This window comes from Clarias gariepinus, chromosome 7 (assembly GCF_024256425.1).
Source record: "Clarias gariepinus isolate MV-2021 ecotype Netherlands chromosome 7, CGAR_prim_01v2, whole genome shotgun sequence".
NCBI lineage: Eukaryota > Metazoa > Chordata > Actinopteri > Siluriformes > Clariidae > Clarias > Clarias gariepinus.
Window position 1 is genome coordinate 18,975,502 of NC_071106.1, and position 18,608 is coordinate 18,994,109.

Genomic DNA, 18,608 nt, shown 5'->3' on the forward strand with positions numbered 1-18,608 from the left:
TGACCATTTGAGTGAGTTTATTTACAGATAATAAACAACTTTTGCAGATCCAAACAAGATCTAGCGAAATAATGACTATACAATATAAACAGGAATAGACACAAGAAATGATATGTGTAAAACGCATTGGGCCACAACAGTACTTTAGCTTACAAAAAAAAAATCATTTCATAAACCAACTTGCAACAATGTTAAAATTATTACATAAACTGAAATATAATTTATTAGCTTGCCACTCAAAACACCAGTTTAGAGTTTAGTGATGCAGTCAGATAAGGATTTAGGATATACAAAACAGGCTAAATAAATGGCAGTGTCAGGGCATCAACTTTTTATAAATAAATTTGCACAGCATCTGGTCAAAATGAGTAGACTATAATTCTTTGGAATGTTACTGTTCAATATAGCTAGAGCCATAATCATCGCACATCATTTGTAATGCATACATAATATGTTACAGTTCATACTGTGTGGGTATACAATGAAATGCAAAGTGTACCTTAAACTCTCACTCCCTCTTTTTTTATACCACTTTATCCTGTATTCAGGGTCGCAGGGGCCTGGAGCCTATCCCAGGAAGCTTAGGGCACAAGGCAGGGTACACCCTGGACAGGATGCCAATCCATCGCAGGGCACACACACACACTATGGAATGCCAATTAGCCTAACCTGCATATCTTTGGACTGTGGGAAGAAACCCACCAAACACGGGGAGAACATGCAAACTCCATGCGCACAGAGAAGGGAATCGAGCCTGGCCGGGAATCGAACCCGGACCCTGGAGGTGCAAGGTGACAGTGCTAACCACTACACCACCATGCAGCTGTTGCTGTACTGTTGTTGTACCTTAAACTGTAATCCCCAATTAGTATTACCAAAGCAAATTAAGTAAGATTAAGCTATGTTCCTATATATTTACTGCAGTTTTCATTAAAATTCACTCAGATATAACAGACTTAAATGCTCATGTGCTCTTTAGATCTGTAAATTTCATCCCAAGTACCATAATAATATACCATTTCAAACTGTACCATCAATAGTTAATATATTAAGTAAATGTTAAAATATTAAACTAAAACACTCAAAGAGCAGAACACTGTGCTTTTGTAAACATTTTTCAAAATTTGTACATGTGGATTGAACGTTCGTGTAAGTTCATATTTTACATAAAGACATAAAAAAAAAAAGAAAACAAACATTGAAAACACAGAACCCGACTGATAGGACCTGAACTAACAAACTGTTCATATTATCTTTTAATTAAAAGCAAAAAAATAAATAAAAAATCATCAGTTTATGGGGCAAAGAAATTGTTCATTTCAACCTGTATTTATAGTGTTGGTACGTCCCTAACATCTAAGAGGAAAGTTTAAATGTATTCTAGGCATTTTTAGTTGGTCTTTATCCAGTTCTGCAGCTTATTTGACCTTTGATAAAGGCTTTGTCACAGTCACATTTTTGTCACTTCTCATAAACAGTCATGTAATTCATGATTTAACATCCAATTTGGTCCAGTTCTGTACCTCACCTATTCAAAAAGACAACACGCTTCACAGATATCACCATAATGGTCTCCAGGACCATGTTCATAAACAACACGCTTGCAAATTAAAACGAATACACTGTTTGATACAGTCTTTTCATATGAAGACAACTTAGTCATAGCAAATACAAGTCTTAAAATATACCTTTATAATACAAATATTCTAAATAATAGAATAATTAGCTATGTACAAAAAGGTGACTTTCTTTTGTGTTCATTTACAAGTGCCTCTAGAATACTGAGAGGAATGTGAGAAAACTTCAAAGTCTCATCGGGGTTTGTTCATTGTGCTTTTCTACTAAGGGTCCTAAACAAGACAATACAATACATACTGCTACTGGTCCCAAAACCACTCTGCAATCCCCTCTATGTCATTTAATGGTGATGAGTGATGTTATGACCTGAGCACTAGATGATATTGCGCCTAATCTACAATGGCCTCTGTAGTAAATATTACCTGAGTGAGGCTAAATGTTTAAATGAGTCTTGAGAATCCAAAATTAAATGTGCAGGATGTTGAAGTTTAGGAGATAACATGATGTAAACAGAAGCATTTACAATATATAACATAGTGTTTAAATGGTGGTATACATTGAATGGGAACAGGCCACACACATTGGATTTACCAGAGAGCTTGGAAATGCCTCTAAGTGTCTACATGGCCCTGCTCAGAGCCAGAGGTAGCTTTGGTAGTGGTGAATTCTTCTTCTTTGGCTGTCTCAGACTTCACATCTCTTCCACCAAGTGAAGGACGGAAAGATAGAAGTAGTGGGAAAACCGCAGGATGAGAGAAATCACAGACTCGGCAGCCCAAAAGTCCTCCTACACTCCATGACTCCAGCGCCAGGTGGCCGGTCACAGTTGTGTGTCAGTTTGACCTGGCTGGGGGTCAGTCGATCATACGCCAACTTATACTCACGGTCAAAAGCGTCTGAGAAGGCAAACAGCACAGGATGGTAAGATTCTCTGATTGAAAACTCAAAAAAAGTACAAAGTGGAACAAGAAGTATCATGCAACAACAAGGGCACCAAACTATTTTAATCATATAGTATGAATCGTATGACTTACCAATGTTGATATTGTTCTTGCCCAGTGCTACCAATGTCAAGAATAAGATATCTCTATACAGGCTCCTGTAAACCAGAATGATGCAGGATTAGGCATATTGTATTACAACCTGAGTGGTAGGCAATGGAAACCATGCTTTTTAATAATTACCGCTGCCTGATGAATCCCAGCCTGGTACCAAGCAGCTGAAGTATTTGGCTCATTGGCTGGAAGACATCGTTCTTCTGAATGCTCCTGACAACACTTTGGACAAGCTCCAGGGTCACAGGCTGTTCCTCCTCCAGCATAGTGGGGACGCAAGCATTAGAGTTTGAACCTGCACAAGTAAAACTAGGATTAGAGAGAATAAGACCATATGGACATATAGTGCAGCTTTCACATGCCACCTTGCCAACCTGACATTAGACATGGGTCCATTACAAACACATATTAATCTGAGATGTAAAAGAAAAAGTTCTTACAGTATGTCTTCCACAGCACATAGCAGGGAGGGATGGGGTCCTGGTGCAGTTTGGGATTGTCCCACAAAATCTGGACTAACACATTCTTACTGTCCTCTGAGGAGTTGCTCTGGAGAGGCTGTGGATCAGTCTACAAAACAATAGTATGACAGATTTGTTTAGATACACTACCTGTCCAAAAAAAGTCACAATTAGAGAAAAGTTACTTTTTTACTGGGCTGCATCAAGCAAAGAAAACAACTATTAAAAAAAAAAAAAAAGACTGGATCTTAGTTAAGAATCCTTCAAAACATTATGAAAACCCGGAACAGCGCTAAACCATCGACTTTGTAAAAGTAATGTAGGGTAAAAAAAAAAAAGATCACTTAAACACTTCATAAAGTTGTATGGGGGAAAAAATCAACAGTAAAAATAAAGCTATATTTAGTATCGAAAATCAAAGCATTTTCACACACATAATGTGCTGAGAACTAAACAGCTGTGCGGCCATAAGAAAACCACTTGCTAATGAGACTAATAATAAAAAAAAAAACTAACTTGCTAGGGAGCAAAAAGTGTGGACTTTGGAGCAATGGAAAAGGTCATGTGGCCTGATGCATCCAGATTTACCCTATTCCAGATTGATGGGCGCAGGGAAGCAAAGCACCCAGTGTATAAGCCTCTGGAGACAGTGTTATGATGTGAGGTTGCTTCAGGTCAGGTTCAGCAATGTTGTGTGGCAATAAAATTATGTCAGCTAATGTCCAGAATGTACTGAATGACCAAGTTATCACGTTTTTCCTCCCTGATGGTACAGACATATTCCAGACCTTAAAGTGTGAAAAAGTGGTTGTGGAAGGACGAGGAAGCATTTTTATACATGAACTGGCCACCACATTGTGTGCTCTAATCAAAGCTAAAGATGATGAAATGAATATTGGAGGTGTGATGTTTTTTTTGGCCAGACAGTGTAAATAAAAGCTTTTCTGAATAAATAGATTATGAAATGTTACACTAGTTAATATGAGCATGTCCTTACAAACTTGGACACCGATAAAATGAAATGGAAACAAATTGCATACCTGCATGCTCTGGCTGCAGTGCTTGGAGCTAAGGATGAGGGCTGGCAGGCTGCTGGGCAGCTCCAGCCTGCGGAAAAACCAAACCAGATTCCAGAAGACAATGGGGTGGTGGTCCACAATGGCTGGTGAGGAGATAACATGTTCGCCTTCGTTCTCCAAGAGGCTCTCCAGCTCCTTCCACAGCACCAGAGGACTCAAGTAGGGAACGGTGATTGGTGCCTATGGCACAGGCAGGGAGAAAGCACCAGAGAAATATTTAAACTTTTTGAACATGATCAAGATTGAATAAACATTCGTGACAAAGGAAGATGAATCCAATGAGGAACTTACTGTGCTACTGCTAGCAGTGTTGGAGGCATTATCTGATGATTTACTGCTTGGCTCTTCATCCATACATGAAGCATCTTTTGTTTCCGTATAAGAACTAGGAAGGTCTTGAAAAGGAATTCTGAAAACAGTACACAAGCATACAAACCTCTGTTTATGACTTTTCCCATGTGCTTACATGAATACAGGGAACAGCCTATATTACCTGATACATGTGATACACAATAGCACCGAACGAATTGGTGAAAAGCACAGGGTGAGAGTTGCTTACCTGTCCTGCCTCGTCAGGTCTTGGATGTCGACATTAAGCAAGGGCAAGAAGGCTGAGCCACAGAAAGGGCAAGTGCTATTCAAATTGGAATCATCAGCTGTCCAGCCAGCCATGATCTCCTCATCATATGCCAGACACTCGCAAGTGTTGCAGCGTGAGCAACTGGACATGCGCAACTGCAAGCACATGAACCATAAATTCCATCATTTATAATGTCATCTATCTAATAACAAAAAGCTCATTAACATAAATCACACTCATATCTAAAGTTCTTGAAATTCAACAATAGCAACTTGATTGTTCCATTAAAGAAATAAAAACTCACTATGGTCATTTAAATACCTTGAAACTGACAAAAGTAAAAAGCAATAATAGTAAAAGAAACAAAATCTAAAAAAAAACAAAAAACATTTCATTCAAATTGTGATTCAACAGAATAATAATAATAATAAATTACAGTTAAACTGTTAACAAGTAGTTTGTGGGTTTTGTGTTTATTTTAATAGAAGGGTACCAACTCATCCATGTATATTAGCATGAAATATTTTACTTAAGTATATAGTTTAAAACATGCAGCCCTGCTGTTAATGACGCTCAATATTTTGGTTAATCTATTTTTGAGGAATAGTTCCATTTAATGGTTTGATACATTCGCCAGTCTATATGATAAACCAATCGATAAGTTCTAAGATCATCATTAAATGTGAGGCAGAACAACATATCAGCTGTCACAATAACTAAATTCTGGAAAACAGCAAATATCTGATCATGTTGGAGGATTTTCCAGGCCACCAATCAAATAAATGACAATACAACAGATCTTACCTCTATGTCATAATTCTGCTGGGATGGTGTGAGGTTGGCATCAGGACATACATCTGGGATTTGTGGGGCTTTCACCACTGCCAGTGATGATCCTAGTCATAAAAGAGACACACATTAATCAGTGAGGTGTAAAAAGATTCAGTCCGAAAAAAATGACATCTCTTTCAGCATGTTCTGAGAGAACTATCCAATGAGGTATAGTGATGAATGCTGATAACTGGCTTTATGAATGCTGAATCTGATAGGGCTTGGCACTAGATAAGCACACTCCCTTGAGCTGATAATAGGCAGAAAGGTTCTACAGAGGCGTAGGGTATGTGCGTGTCACATCTGCGTGATGATTAGGGAGCACTTTAGGCCAGTTGCCTGATTGAAGAGTTCCAATCAAGGTCTCCACTCTGTGCCAGAGACACTGAGAGGCTTGTCTGCTGACCTAATTCAGCAGCCACTGGGGCAGAAACAAATCATTTATCTTGCCGCACTTACACTCTACAAGAACAAAACAGCAAAGAGGCTAGCTAAACATGATGCTCAATGTGCCAAACAGAAGACATGCATAAATGTATTTAATATTGTTTGAGGCATATGCAAACTCAAGGACCTGTATGCTTGATCAACTATATTTCACTCACTGAGTCATCAGATGCCTGTCTGTAGACTCATCATACATACGGGTAGTAATGAATATTTCATGAGAATTTTAGGTGAACTCAAGTTCCACATGCGGAGATTCCGAGAGGCTGCTTTCTGTCAATGCCATTGAGTAATTTGTATTATGATAAATAAAATTAAAACAAAGTGCAATTAAGTTATAAATTTTTGTTTCAAAATGGTGGGAATACATATTTTATATTTAAATCATTAACCAATTTAGAAGAGCAGAGGGATTGGGAAGAGGTGGAATGGTCCAGGGGTTTGGACGTGGCTTTATTAGGCTAAATGAAATCAACATTCTTATTTTGTGATAAGTTGTATCCAAGCTATTTCCCATAAAGTGTACTTTAATGATATGACTGATTCTTTAATATTTTACATTTTGGAAATTGTGTCATAAAACAGTTTTCTTTATTACTTGTGGTGCTTATTGGAAGCAAATTTGGAAGCCATGTCAGAGAGGGTGGATATTATATATGTATGACTGTATGCAGACTAAGTGAAAATGGGGTTATTGCATTATGTAAAGTTTAAAAAAAAAATTTTTTTTTACTCAAAAATTGATATTGCTGTCAGACCCAAAGTTTTGCGCTTAAAATCAGTGCTGTGTCGAGCTGATTTTACCAGCATTGTACTAGTGGTTTTAAATTAAACAGTTCCTAGCTTAGACTTGTTTGCGTACCCAGTGATCCTAATTAAAATTTTTATTTGCCACATTAAAATGCCTGTTAATGTATTTTTGAAATAAAGGAATCATCCTGTTGCACTCCGGATGGTCCTGTTTCCTAGAATCTGTCGCTGGTGCTGTTTCCAGCAATACATTTGCACCCATGTTTTATTTGAATTTGTAAATACACACTGCAAAAAGCCATAAATAGGGATTCTGGTTGAGGGGAATGTATTAGATTTTCACATGCACACACACACACACACTCGCACATGCTCACTCACCAAGGAGAGAGGCCTGGCGGAAAAGCCTTGGAGGGGCCGAAGGACTCTCTAAGCAGCGACTGTTCCTGTTTGGACTCCTCTTAAAGGGAGTGACGCTGAGAGAGGAGTCTCTCTGGGGGGAGGAAAGACCTTCTGGGTCAGGACAAAGTTCACCCTCGAACAGAGAGGAGCAGTCAGGCTCTCCTGAGCCCAGTGAAGACACGCTGACCCGATCAGAGTTCAGGTCCTAGAATAAAAGCACAAGAATCATTAGGATGGTCAGGAAATAGTCACTTTTCACTTTTCTTTACTTGTGCTAATTAAAACAAACAAGCAATAGCTGTTTCTAGTTATTTTGTATTATTATTTATGGGTGCCAACAGCCTGTAGTCCTAAATATCAGTCCTAAATCGGCATGAGTACTTTCTGCACCAAGGTTTTACAGCAAAAGTGTTGAATAGAAGGAAACTGCATTAACATTTGAACTCACTTGTGCAATAGAAGTTTGAGAGGAGAGCCTCGAATAGAGACGACTGGCTTTCTCAGCCACGCCCTTGCCTGCTGACATGAAGCTGCTCCTAAAGATGTCTAGTGTGGGTGTGAGCAGAGATTCCATGGAGAAAGAGGAGGCAGAAGGGGTGGGAGAGGAGGGTGATACTAATGAGGTGGGCCGTGCTTCCTTGCCTTTCCGTGGGCATCCCAGTGGTAGTGAGGGTGAAGAGAATAATCTGCTCCGGGGCTGGGGCTGCAACGGGGTGCTTGGTGAACCTGGCATAGCAGTCTGCCGGGGTGAGCTCTGCGGTGAGGGGCTCTGAATGCTGCGTAGATCTGTGCTGAGAGAACGCTGACTCACAGGGCTGCTAAGGTTCTCCATGTGTAGCTGGATCTCCTTAGCCAGGTGACGCCGTGTTCCAGGGGCATCGTCCATCTCTCCTGGCTCACCCGACTTGCCGTCCTGGCTCTCAGCTGCCATAAGGGACAACGGATCAAAGCCAGACTCGATCCCTGTTCGTGGTGGCATACGGCCTTGAGTGCTGCTAAAGCTCACACTACGTGCCACACTGCAGCGTGCATTGCTTATGCTTGTCTCCAGGGCAACTGTGCAACTTGTGCTCCTCTCTGCAGCAGCTTTGAGTGGGTATGTTGTGCCTTTTGCTTCGTCTACCTCCTCTTCATCCAGATAATCTTGCTTAGGTTTACAATCTTTCGAGTTGGTCAGAGGCTGATCAGAAGTCAGCTGTAACGTACAGGGCCTCACAGGATTTTTTCCAAAGATGTCCAATGAGTTGGGACGTTTAGGTACAGCTGCAGCATCTCTTACATCTGAGGGATGAAGGGTTCTCAGTGCAGCAGATGAGTCCTTTTTGATAGATGTTCCTGTCTTGGACACTGAAAAAAACAACAACAACAAAAGTATGAACAAAAATAAAACACACTAACAATGAGCATGCCACCAGAAAGACAACTCATATTTGTGCCTCATTATGGTGCCAGCTTTGACCTTCAACATGAGAGCATTTTTATTGTTATATAATAACTTGCAATGTCCCATTACACCACTTGGTGGAGTCTTATAGCTGACAAATGCACTACAGAAAAAACATAAGCCACGACTCACGAGGAATGATGTCTCTCTCCTTCATGTGAGGAGAGCCGTCCTGCTCTTCTCCTCCCCCCATCCGTCCCGCAGAGTCATAACCTTGATCTGATTGTCCACCTGCAACAGAGTGTATACAGGACATAAGAGGCGCTGTGAAGCACTCAGTGGAAGACAAAAAGGATTTTGTTGTTGTTGAACACAAATGTAATTTTCGGCTACACCCTACAGGCTTATTTATTACACCACTGTCACGTTCCGGTTAAAGAGAGGTAGAAAAGGAAATTTAATGCCAACTAACGCTGCACAGGTTTATCAATCAGGGTGTTCTCAAATTTCCAGCTACTTGTAAATAACTCAAAGTGAAAAAAGACAAACATGGCAGAGTTTTAAAATGACTGATTTAGTAGGTTATGCAAGCCACTGTGACTTAGTGTGCACCTACACTGCTGAACACTGCAGCTCCTGAGCTATATCCAGCCTCGACACAGGCAAGACATCACAACACAGCTACTGCGCCACAGAACTGTACTACAAGCACACCTACAACAGAGCTACAGAATCACTATCTCCTATCCATGAAGAATATAAAACATGCACAGCTATTTACCTTGCATTATTTTAGTTACTATTACTTTTTTTTTGCCAGATTTTTGCTAAGAGACTGCATACAAAGTCTCACCCCCTGTGAGCAGCATTACCATATTTACATCTAAAATATTCTTTTACCATTCAGCTATGCCTCTCCTTTTCCCTTTTTTCTCTTTCCTCGTGTGATGACATCTCATGCTGAGTGTTACAACATTTTTGCCACATTCCAGGAGTAATAAGAGAGTGAAAATAGAAAAGTGCTCTCTTTATTTCCACAGTGAGAATTAATCTCTTTTGCAGTGGATCAAATGAGAGAGAGGACTCTGATGAACGAGTGTGAATTTTTTGCACTAGGATTAAAAAGGACCTACGGAAAAGACAAAACACAATGTACAGTATGACCCAGAGTGAGGGCAGACAGGGCACCTGTGCTGGATCCATCGTCACTGGAATCCATTTTGGTGAAGTCAGTATCGATAGAGGCACGCTCTGCTGAGTCATTAGTGCTGTCCAGACTGCCGTGGCTTACGCTGTCCAGATCACTGGCGTCTGCACACCAAAGCAACAGGCAACATTTTGGTCAGACATACAAACCCACAGAAATACAAAGATCATTAACAGTATAATCAATTACAGCATCTTATGTAGCCGAGTGCGGCTGCCTGATCTTTAATCCCTGGAGACGGAGCTGAATCACATGGATGATGAGACCTCTAATTGGATACATTTGAATTCGGATCTATTACTACATCTGTGGTAATGAGCTGGTGCAGGTGACACTGTAAGAATGTTGGGGATCAGATCAAGAGCAGGCTGAAGTGTGACAGCGAGGGAAGCTTCTATCTGTTCTATCTTAATTGGACTCATTAATGCCTCGCTGCATGGACTGGCAGCTTAGTAGAGTCTGTGGAAAAAAATATGGGTTTCTTGAGGAATTAGATTGAATTCAAGTGCCCTGCTAATTCACTGACACTGTGGTGTGTTTTATCTAACAAGCTTCAGCCTCGATGTTGTTTAATGCTCTCCGTTTCAAACTCAACCCGAAATCAAGAGTGGCGAACATTATGAATGCATGGAAATGCTTTTAAAATAACTTATTATTTAAAATAATTAAAGTTATGCCCTAAAATGACTTATAATTCTATAACTGTAAAGGTTAACCAGTTTATTTCTGTAAGGAATGATTGAAGGGGTTTAATGGACATTTGTTAAGTAAGGAATAAAACAATAGTTTAGTTGTAATCAAGTTTAAAAACTCCAACAGTCCTGAGCAGTGTTTTTAAAGGTTGTCTATGTTGTCAACTCATATTATTTGATCTGGTTCGAAAAAGAACAACACAAAAACAAAAGCAACAATTTACTAAGACATATGGATCTATCTATTCACTGGGTCTTTACCCAAGACAACTTTCTAGAAGTAAAGTACAGTAAGCATCAGGATGATTCATGAAGTGTAGAGAAAATCCCTGATCTAGCCGCACATCTCAGAAAATGATGCTTTAGGCCAATAATGAAGAAACGCAGTCCTAGCTCACACTTCATGCCACTTAAAAAAAGTTTATTTGTCCTTATTTAGCACTTCATACTAATGAACTCTGTGTGTATATATAAATATGAGTTTGTATTATTAAAAAAATCTTTTTATCTTTATGGAACACAGTTAAATTTTTTAACATGTGCAAATATTAATTCGTCAAAGATTATAAACATTGCATCATAATTAATTAATTGTACCTGAGAGATGTGGATCTTTGGCATGACTAGCCTGTCTCCTCCACACTTGTTTGAACTGCACCACTCCCCGAACAACATTGCGCAGTTTACCCCACAGGAAATAGCCCCCTCTAGTGGAGGAAGGCCATGTGCTCTCCAACACTGCCTGAGCAAGCAAGAACACAATTAGAGAGAGAAGATGAGCAAAAGCGTTCACAAGGACAAACTAACACACTCACACACACATACACAAACTCAAGAAGATTAAGGAAGTAATTCTTCTTTGTAACCCCCTTCATTATGTTAAGAAGATTGTGTTCTCTCTTAACAACTGGCTGTAATTACTGTGAAAGAACAACAACAAAAAAATCTTAGCTGTCCAGACTTGAGTCTATTTATGTATTTTCTGGATATTTTGGGGACTTTTTGTTTTTTCAGTGCACAGAAATGCTTGCTGTCCCATGGGAACGTATCCACCCGCAAGATCATTTATCTTATGAAACACAAGCACCTGAAACAAACAACCAGTCTTGCACTATATGCCAACTCTGAAATTAGATTAGGTATTAAAATTGAGTACGAGTGCTCCGAAACCCACTATAATCTGTATATACATCTTCTATATTGTGCAGAATAGACATCTCTTATAATGAGGAAAACAACTAGAGTGATTATATCCATTTTCTAAACAGGATGCTTCCTACTACATTGTTCACTGCAAGTTGTTTTCAGTAAGTATAGATGTAATACTCACTCTGTTATAGTATCCGTACGTTATGGCATTGGGCTGAACTCCGGCCTTCTTCATCTCGAACAGCACCCGAACAGCCAGGACCGGCTGCCCGTACTGCCCGCAGAGCTGCATCAGGATCCGGTAACACACCTAAAAACAAGAACAAACTATGAAGCGCATGACAACAGCAGGTCAGTACAAAGCAAGTTCCTGACCTGTAACTTACCATTTAACAAAACATTTAAATAAAACTTAAATAATTCTTTTACAGAAACTATGTAAAAAAAAGGGAAAGATTTTAAGCCAGACAGATGTTAGAAAACATGTTACTGGAGGTTACATGGCATCCATCTCTTCCTGGCTTTCACACCATGCGCACACACACACACACACACACACACACACACATATATATATATATATATATATATATATATATATATATGTGTGTGTTTATATAAGATTTTAACATTTTAATATCTGGTTATCCCACAAAAGTGAAAAGGGGAATAATAGCAAACAAATTATGCATAATGCATAGGAGTACTCTTTTGTGTATTTTTGCCCCATGTGTACTTTATTTTGTTTGGTTTATGTGTTGTACAAACGTAAGTTTATGTGCTATATACACCAATCGGCCATAACATTAAAATTCAAAACATTGTGTGCAGTATTGTGTAGGTCTCCCTTGTACCCCTCAGGGCATGTCTCTGCAAAAGACCTCTGGGGAAGTGCTGTCATGTCTGGTATTGGGACGTTAGCCATTAACAGCGGACGCCTTGGGTGCTGTGGATTGCGAGATGGGGCGTCATTGATTGGACTTGTTTGTTCATGGATGCTCGGTCAGATTGAGGTCTGGGAAATTTGGAGACCGGATCAACAAACTTGAACACTTTTCCTACTAAGCCCCACACGTGGCAGGCTGTAACACACTGGGTGTTCATGACCAGAATTGAGCTATTTGTCCTATATTGGCTTTTCTGTAGGATCGGTCCAGACAGTCTAGTCTTTGGTCTCCCATGATCTTGTCATCACTCTTATATATTCATCCGGTCAGTGTATATAGCACATTATACTGTACATTACACATTGCAATATACATATTATTTGCTTGTTTATTTGGTGTATACAAATCTGTCTTATATGTCAGCCTGCCATAAGAACAGCAGAAGAAAACAAGTGAAATATCCAAGTCTGGTATCTTTGCATTACAGGGGTGATTTTGATTTATGAGTCATGCTGTTATAAACATAGAAATAACCATAATCTTTGCCAGAAATGACTGTGTCTATCCTTTCTGTCTACCTCATCAGGTGGCTGCAGCTTCTTGTCCTGCATCATCCTAAGGACATCGTAAGCAGCTCGGAGTGCCCGCACCTTAGAGTGGCATGCTGCTACATAGGCTGGCAGGCAGATGAACCACAGGCCATGACAGTGGCGCAGCAGACACTTGGACCACATGTGAGGTATGGATGAATAGGTCTTGGCCATGCGCTGGGCTGATTTAATCTCCTGATAAAAGGAAAAGGATCAGAGAGTGAGAGAGTGTGTGACTGGGCGACTAAAAGTAAAAAAAAAAAAAAGTGGCAGCAACAACCATGCTTTTTGATCTGGAAAGAATGAGATGGATAAGTGACAATTACTTGTTTGGATCGACGGAAAATGGCGGCTGGGCTTCCAGGGCTGGTGTGTCTGGAGTTTGTGGTTACCATAGGGATGCCAGGGCCCTCCTGGGGTTCACAGAGTTCAGCGTTCAGCACGGGAAAGCCACTGTAGCTAGAAAAAAAAAACACACACAGGTAATGAGTCTGTAGTGCAGCACTTTCATCCGTGTTTAGTCTTACACTGATTACAGCGGATTTATTAGATTCGGCTGGTGCAGCAGTGCAGGGGAGCGTTTGTATTTCAATTATTCTGACTCCGAATTCTTGGCACGTATGCACAAACGCACTAAGCAAGCACAGACTAATTGCAAAACATGGCATTTGCCACAGTGCAAGAGAAATATTTCAGACTGAATATGCAGAAGCTCGAAACGAGAGGCTGAAAACCGGCACATTTAATACATAAACCTCTAAAGCTGTTGATTTGATCATATGCTTTGCTAGCAATCTAGAATTCTGTATGGTGCATGAGGAGATTTGTAGACATTGGAATCCACGGAGATTTGTAATGTGGGCTTTACATCCCCTTTTAAATAGCTAAGGAGTACTGTTTTTTTCCTTCTGTTGCTGGGAACTAGTCATCATGACTTTATTTTGTAATGATGTCAATACATGGTGTGTGTGTATGTGTGTGTGTTTTGTGGGGTACCTATAAAGTATGGAGGGCTCCTCTCCCTCAGGCACAGGTGGAAGCTCTGGAGGTGTGATGAATACTGTGTGCTCACTCCGTTGTGATTTGTCCAGCTCAATAAGCCTGCTGTCTTCCAGTCTCTCACTGTCCACCTGGGATTAAAGCACACTCATTATAAACTCACTGTAAACAACACTAGTGTCGAGGCAAGGGATTTCCTCCATTTTGAGAACCGAAGGATAGAGCATTGAACATACAACTAAAAGGGAGACTTCCAGTTTCAAATAAGCTTAATACTTGTATTTAACACTGGTTTCTTTTCTGCACCAAGGCCGCTTTAGGCCTTTTGGCTCATATCAATTGCCACTACACACACACACACACGTGCGCACGCGCGCGCACACACACACCTTGAGTGCAGTGACCTGGACTAAATGCTGTTGCTCAGGGGGTACATGGACATTACTGTGCAGTGGACTGGCATTGAGCTCCAGGAGCTCAGAAGTGCCATGGCACATTTTTACTTCCAGGCATCTCTTTCTGCATGCCCATGCAGACCCCACCATACATAAAGCACTGACCTACATCCATCTAGAAGCAACACCCACAGAAAGAGAGCTGAGGCACTCATTTTGTCAATTAGTGAGAGAAAAAAAAAATCAGCTACTCGGGTTACAACAGCAAGGGAACAAAAGTAAGTACTGTTTCTTGGCAGGAAGAGCTGACACCCCATAGCACTGATTGAGTTTGCTTGCAGAACAGAGATTATTTTTGAACCTCTACAATCATAGAAGGTCATTATGACATCTGCCCAGGCTTTAGCAGTATTATTTGTATGTGCTGGGCTCTACAAGCTCCCTCTAGGAATCTGTATTCCGCCTCAGTAATTCGATTTAAACAGTGCTCAACTAGCATTCTGTTCTCCATGCAACACCAGACAATGTTCTCAAGCCGCATTCGCCCCACTTTAAAATCAGCTCACACGGTCACTTCCATTATCAGTGCAGCGCTAAAGCACTGTCCTTGGCAGGCTTTAAATGGCAAAGGACGAGACATGGCAGGGAATGACTTCCACTGTTTATGGCTCTAATGAACAGTGTGATCTGGAGCGAAGCCTCCACCAGCTCTTTATTGGATGATGGAGAACAAAAAAGAAAAACTCAAGCTTCACTGTGAATGACAAATAAGTTGTATAGCTCTTCTCACGCCAATCAGAGCACATATTAAAAAACCATTTAAAAGTCTGTGTTTTTCATGAAGGGAGATTTGGTAAGACACAACACGTCATTAAAACACGACTATATGGGATCGGGAGAAATGGGTGGAGATGATGAAGCATATGAGGCAGATTCGTAGTGTCTTGGCAATAACACAGAAACTAATCTGTGATGTACTGCACCCTAATGGGGCTTGAATAACACATGCCATTAGCACAAAGTCATACACGAATAACAGACTCGGACTAAAAATCTGTCTGCGCTGACTAACAAATTAAGGAAAGGATATTGCCAAATATGCTTATATATATCTCTGAAGAAAGATTCTTGCTGCTCCAAGTCCAATGTAAGTTAATAAAATGGGTATTATATTAATCTCGAGCTAAACATCCTCATATGAGTAAATGACATTTTCTCCTAACTACATGGTCTATATATACAGTGAAACCTCGGATTGCGAGTAATGCGATTTGCGAGCGTTCCGCAAGACGAGTAATGACTTTTAATAAATTTTGACTTGAAAAACGAACATGTCTTGGTTTACGAGTACCGAGTACCATGTGTCACGCATGTGCTTCTTGTTCTGACGCTGAGCGTCACGTGATTACAACTGAGTCAACGTTTTTTCTCTCTCATGTGCTGCGGAATTGCGGGTAATCATCTCCCCTGCTGAGTCTTTGTGCGCCTCTCTTACTGGTATAATCAACACACACACACACACACACACACACACACACACACACACACACACAGACCCCTCCTTCTTTCGCCTTCACAGACACACACACACTCTTTCTCTCTGATCTACACAGAAACACTGCTCTGTCGCTATTCTTTTCATTCAAAGGTAAAGTGCAGGTTAATTTGTTTTATTTTTACAGTGATTCCGTTAGTGTGTTGCTCAATCAAGTGTCATTAGAGATATTTGGTTTATGAGTGTTCTGTAATACGAGCCCGCTTCCGAAATGAATTATGCTCGTAATCCAAGGTTCCACTGTGTATATATATATATATATATATATATATATATATATATATATATAGCACTGCTCACCTCATCCCACCATCTCTCAGGGATCGAGTGTGGCATTCATCCAGGCTCTTTTCTGTTGACTTTGTGTGAGACTTTGACTATCTTTATATGTATATCATTGTAAGATCTGTATTTGAGGACTGTTATATTTTGTCCAAATTCTTTCTACTTAAAGACATCGATTCTATTGAAGATTAGCCAGAGCTAATAAATGAAATGAAAAAATGCAATGTACAGAATAGTAGAATACAATTCTCAGGAAGTAAAAACACTTTTTACTCTTCATGAAAAACTATAAAAAAGCTAGCTGCTTACCTTTCCTCCCTTTTCTGTGCCAAAGAGCTTTCCATGCAAGCAATAAAGGCAGGATTGAGATAAAAGAAAGAGAAAGAAAAATAGGCACAGGGGCAGAATGATTAGAGAAAAAAGGAAAACTCCATGAGTTACAGAGAATATTGCTCTCGAATTACTGGGCAAATTGGCCTAATTCCTGATGAGATGTTAACCTTAATGTTCTTGCAAATCTATATATATATATATATATATATATATATATATATATAGTTTATTTTTTTTTATAAACAGGTTTACTTTTTTAAACTCTTAATCCCTGGAATAATGCCTGGAATGTTCTCTAAAATACTCTTTAAACACTTGATAGAAGCAAAAGAAGAGCTAGCCGAAATCTAGTCACTTTTCCCCTTAACAGCAAACATGGAAGTTTTTATTTTTTAGTGTAAAAAAGCTAATGCAAAAAGTATGAATTTAGGATATTTTTTTACCTTGTCTACACAGTCATCAAAAAACGCCAAGCTTGCATCCTTATCGCTGACAAAGGAGCACTCCTCAATAAAGCGGATGAACATCTGAGTCTTGGTCATGAGAGAGTAAAACTTTTGATGGGAGCGATCACGACTCTTCAGGAACCCTGCAGAGAAAAGGAACCATTAAACCTTTTGCACTTATAGGCATAGCAATAAATGTACTGCTTACCCCTTTTGATTTTATTGTGATATAAAAATCCACCTATCATACTGTATAACTGTTTGGTTATCATCTCAAATTTTTGCATTTTTACAGTATACAGTGGGGCAAAAAAGTATTTAGTCAGCCATTCACTTAAAAAGATGAGAGAGGCCTGTAATTTTCATCATACTGTAGGTATACCTCAACTATAAGAGACAAAATAAGAGAAACCAGAAAAAATCCAGAAAATCACATTGTAGGATTTTTAATGAATTTATTGGTAAATTCCTCTGTAAAATAAGTATTTTGTCACCTAAAAACAAGCAAGATTTCTGGCTCTCACAGACCTGTAACGTCTTCTTTAAGAGGCTCCTCTGTTCTCCACTCGTTACCTGTATTAATGGCATCTGTTTGAACTCGTTATCAGTATAAAAGACACCTGTCCACAACCTCAAACAGTCACACTCCAAACTCCACTATGGCCAAAACCAAAGAGCTATCAAAGGACACCAGAAACAAAATTGTAGAGAAGACTGGCTGAGAAGACTGAATCTGCAATAGGTAAGCAGCTTGGTGAAGAAATCAACTGTAAGAGCAATTATTAGAAAATGGAAGACATACAAGTCCACTGATAATCTCTCTCGATCTGGGGCTCCATGCAAGATCTCACCCCCGGGGGGGTCAAAATGATCAGAAGAACTGTGAGCAAAAATCCCAGAACCACATGGGGGACCTAGTAAATGACATGCAGAGAGCTGGGACCAAAGTAACAAAAGCTACCACCAGTAACACACAAATCCTGTAGTGCCAGATGTGTCCCATTGCTTAAGCCAATACATGTTCAGGCCCGTCTGAAGTCATATAGTCAGATGAAACCAAAATAGAACTTTTTGGTTAAAACTCAACTTGTCGTGTTTGGAGGAGAAGAATGCATTCAAAGAACACCATACCTACTGTGGAGCATGGGTGTGGAAACATCATGCCTTGGGGCTGTTTTTCTGCAAAGGGACCAGGACGACTCATCCGTGTAAAGGAATGAATGAATGGGGCCATGTATCGTGAGATTTAAAATGAAAACCTCCTTCCATCAGAAAGGGCATTAAAGAAACGTGGCTGGGTAATTCAGCATGACACTGATCCCTAACACACCACACAGGCAATAAATGAGTGGCTTCATAAGGAGCATTTCAAGGTCCTGGAATGGCCTAGCCAGTCTCCAGATCTCAACCCTATAAAAAACCTTAGGAGGGAGTTGAAAGTTTGTGTTCCCCAGCGACAGCCCCAAAACATCACTACTCCAGAGGAGATCTGCATGAAGGAAT

At 40.0% G+C, this 18,608-nt stretch overlaps 1 protein-coding gene across 2 annotated transcripts in view; it reads right to left on the bottom strand.

Annotated features, from left to right (window-relative positions):
• The window catches only part of dennd4a (DENN/MADD domain containing 4A), a 31,955-nt gene continuing 13,347 nt past the window's right edge, over positions 1–18,608 (bottom strand). Inside the window, exons 13-31 of one of the 2 annotated variants that reach the window (XM_053500094.1) lie at positions 17,103–17,248; positions 16,636–16,662; positions 14,089–14,222; positions 13,419–13,551; positions 13,081–13,287; positions 11,797–11,925; positions 11,064–11,208; positions 9,756–9,878; positions 8,760–8,858; positions 7,632–8,530; positions 7,163–7,388; positions 5,558–5,649; positions 4,733–4,908; positions 4,465–4,582; positions 4,135–4,353; positions 3,074–3,203; positions 2,763–2,928; positions 2,613–2,677; positions 1–2,474 (exon numbers count right to left, since the gene is read on the bottom strand). In XM_053500094.1, the coding sequence (XP_053356069.1) occupies positions 2,338–2,474; positions 2,613–2,677; positions 2,763–2,928; positions 3,074–3,203; positions 4,135–4,353; positions 4,465–4,582; positions 4,733–4,908; positions 5,558–5,649; positions 7,163–7,388; positions 7,632–8,530; positions 8,760–8,858; positions 9,756–9,878; positions 11,064–11,208; positions 11,797–11,925; positions 13,081–13,287; positions 13,419–13,551; positions 14,089–14,222; positions 16,636–16,662; positions 17,103–17,248 (3,371 nt within the window). In that variant the 3' untranslated portion in view covers positions 1–2,337. The remainder of the gene's footprint in view (positions 2,475–2,612; positions 2,678–2,762; positions 2,929–3,073; positions 3,204–4,134; positions 4,354–4,464; positions 4,583–4,732; positions 4,909–5,557; positions 5,650–7,162; positions 7,389–7,631; positions 8,531–8,759; positions 8,859–9,755; positions 9,879–11,063; positions 11,209–11,796; positions 11,926–13,080; positions 13,288–13,418; positions 13,552–14,088; positions 14,223–16,635; positions 16,663–17,102; positions 17,249–18,608) is intronic. The other variant, XM_053500095.1, reaches the window with a different exon arrangement.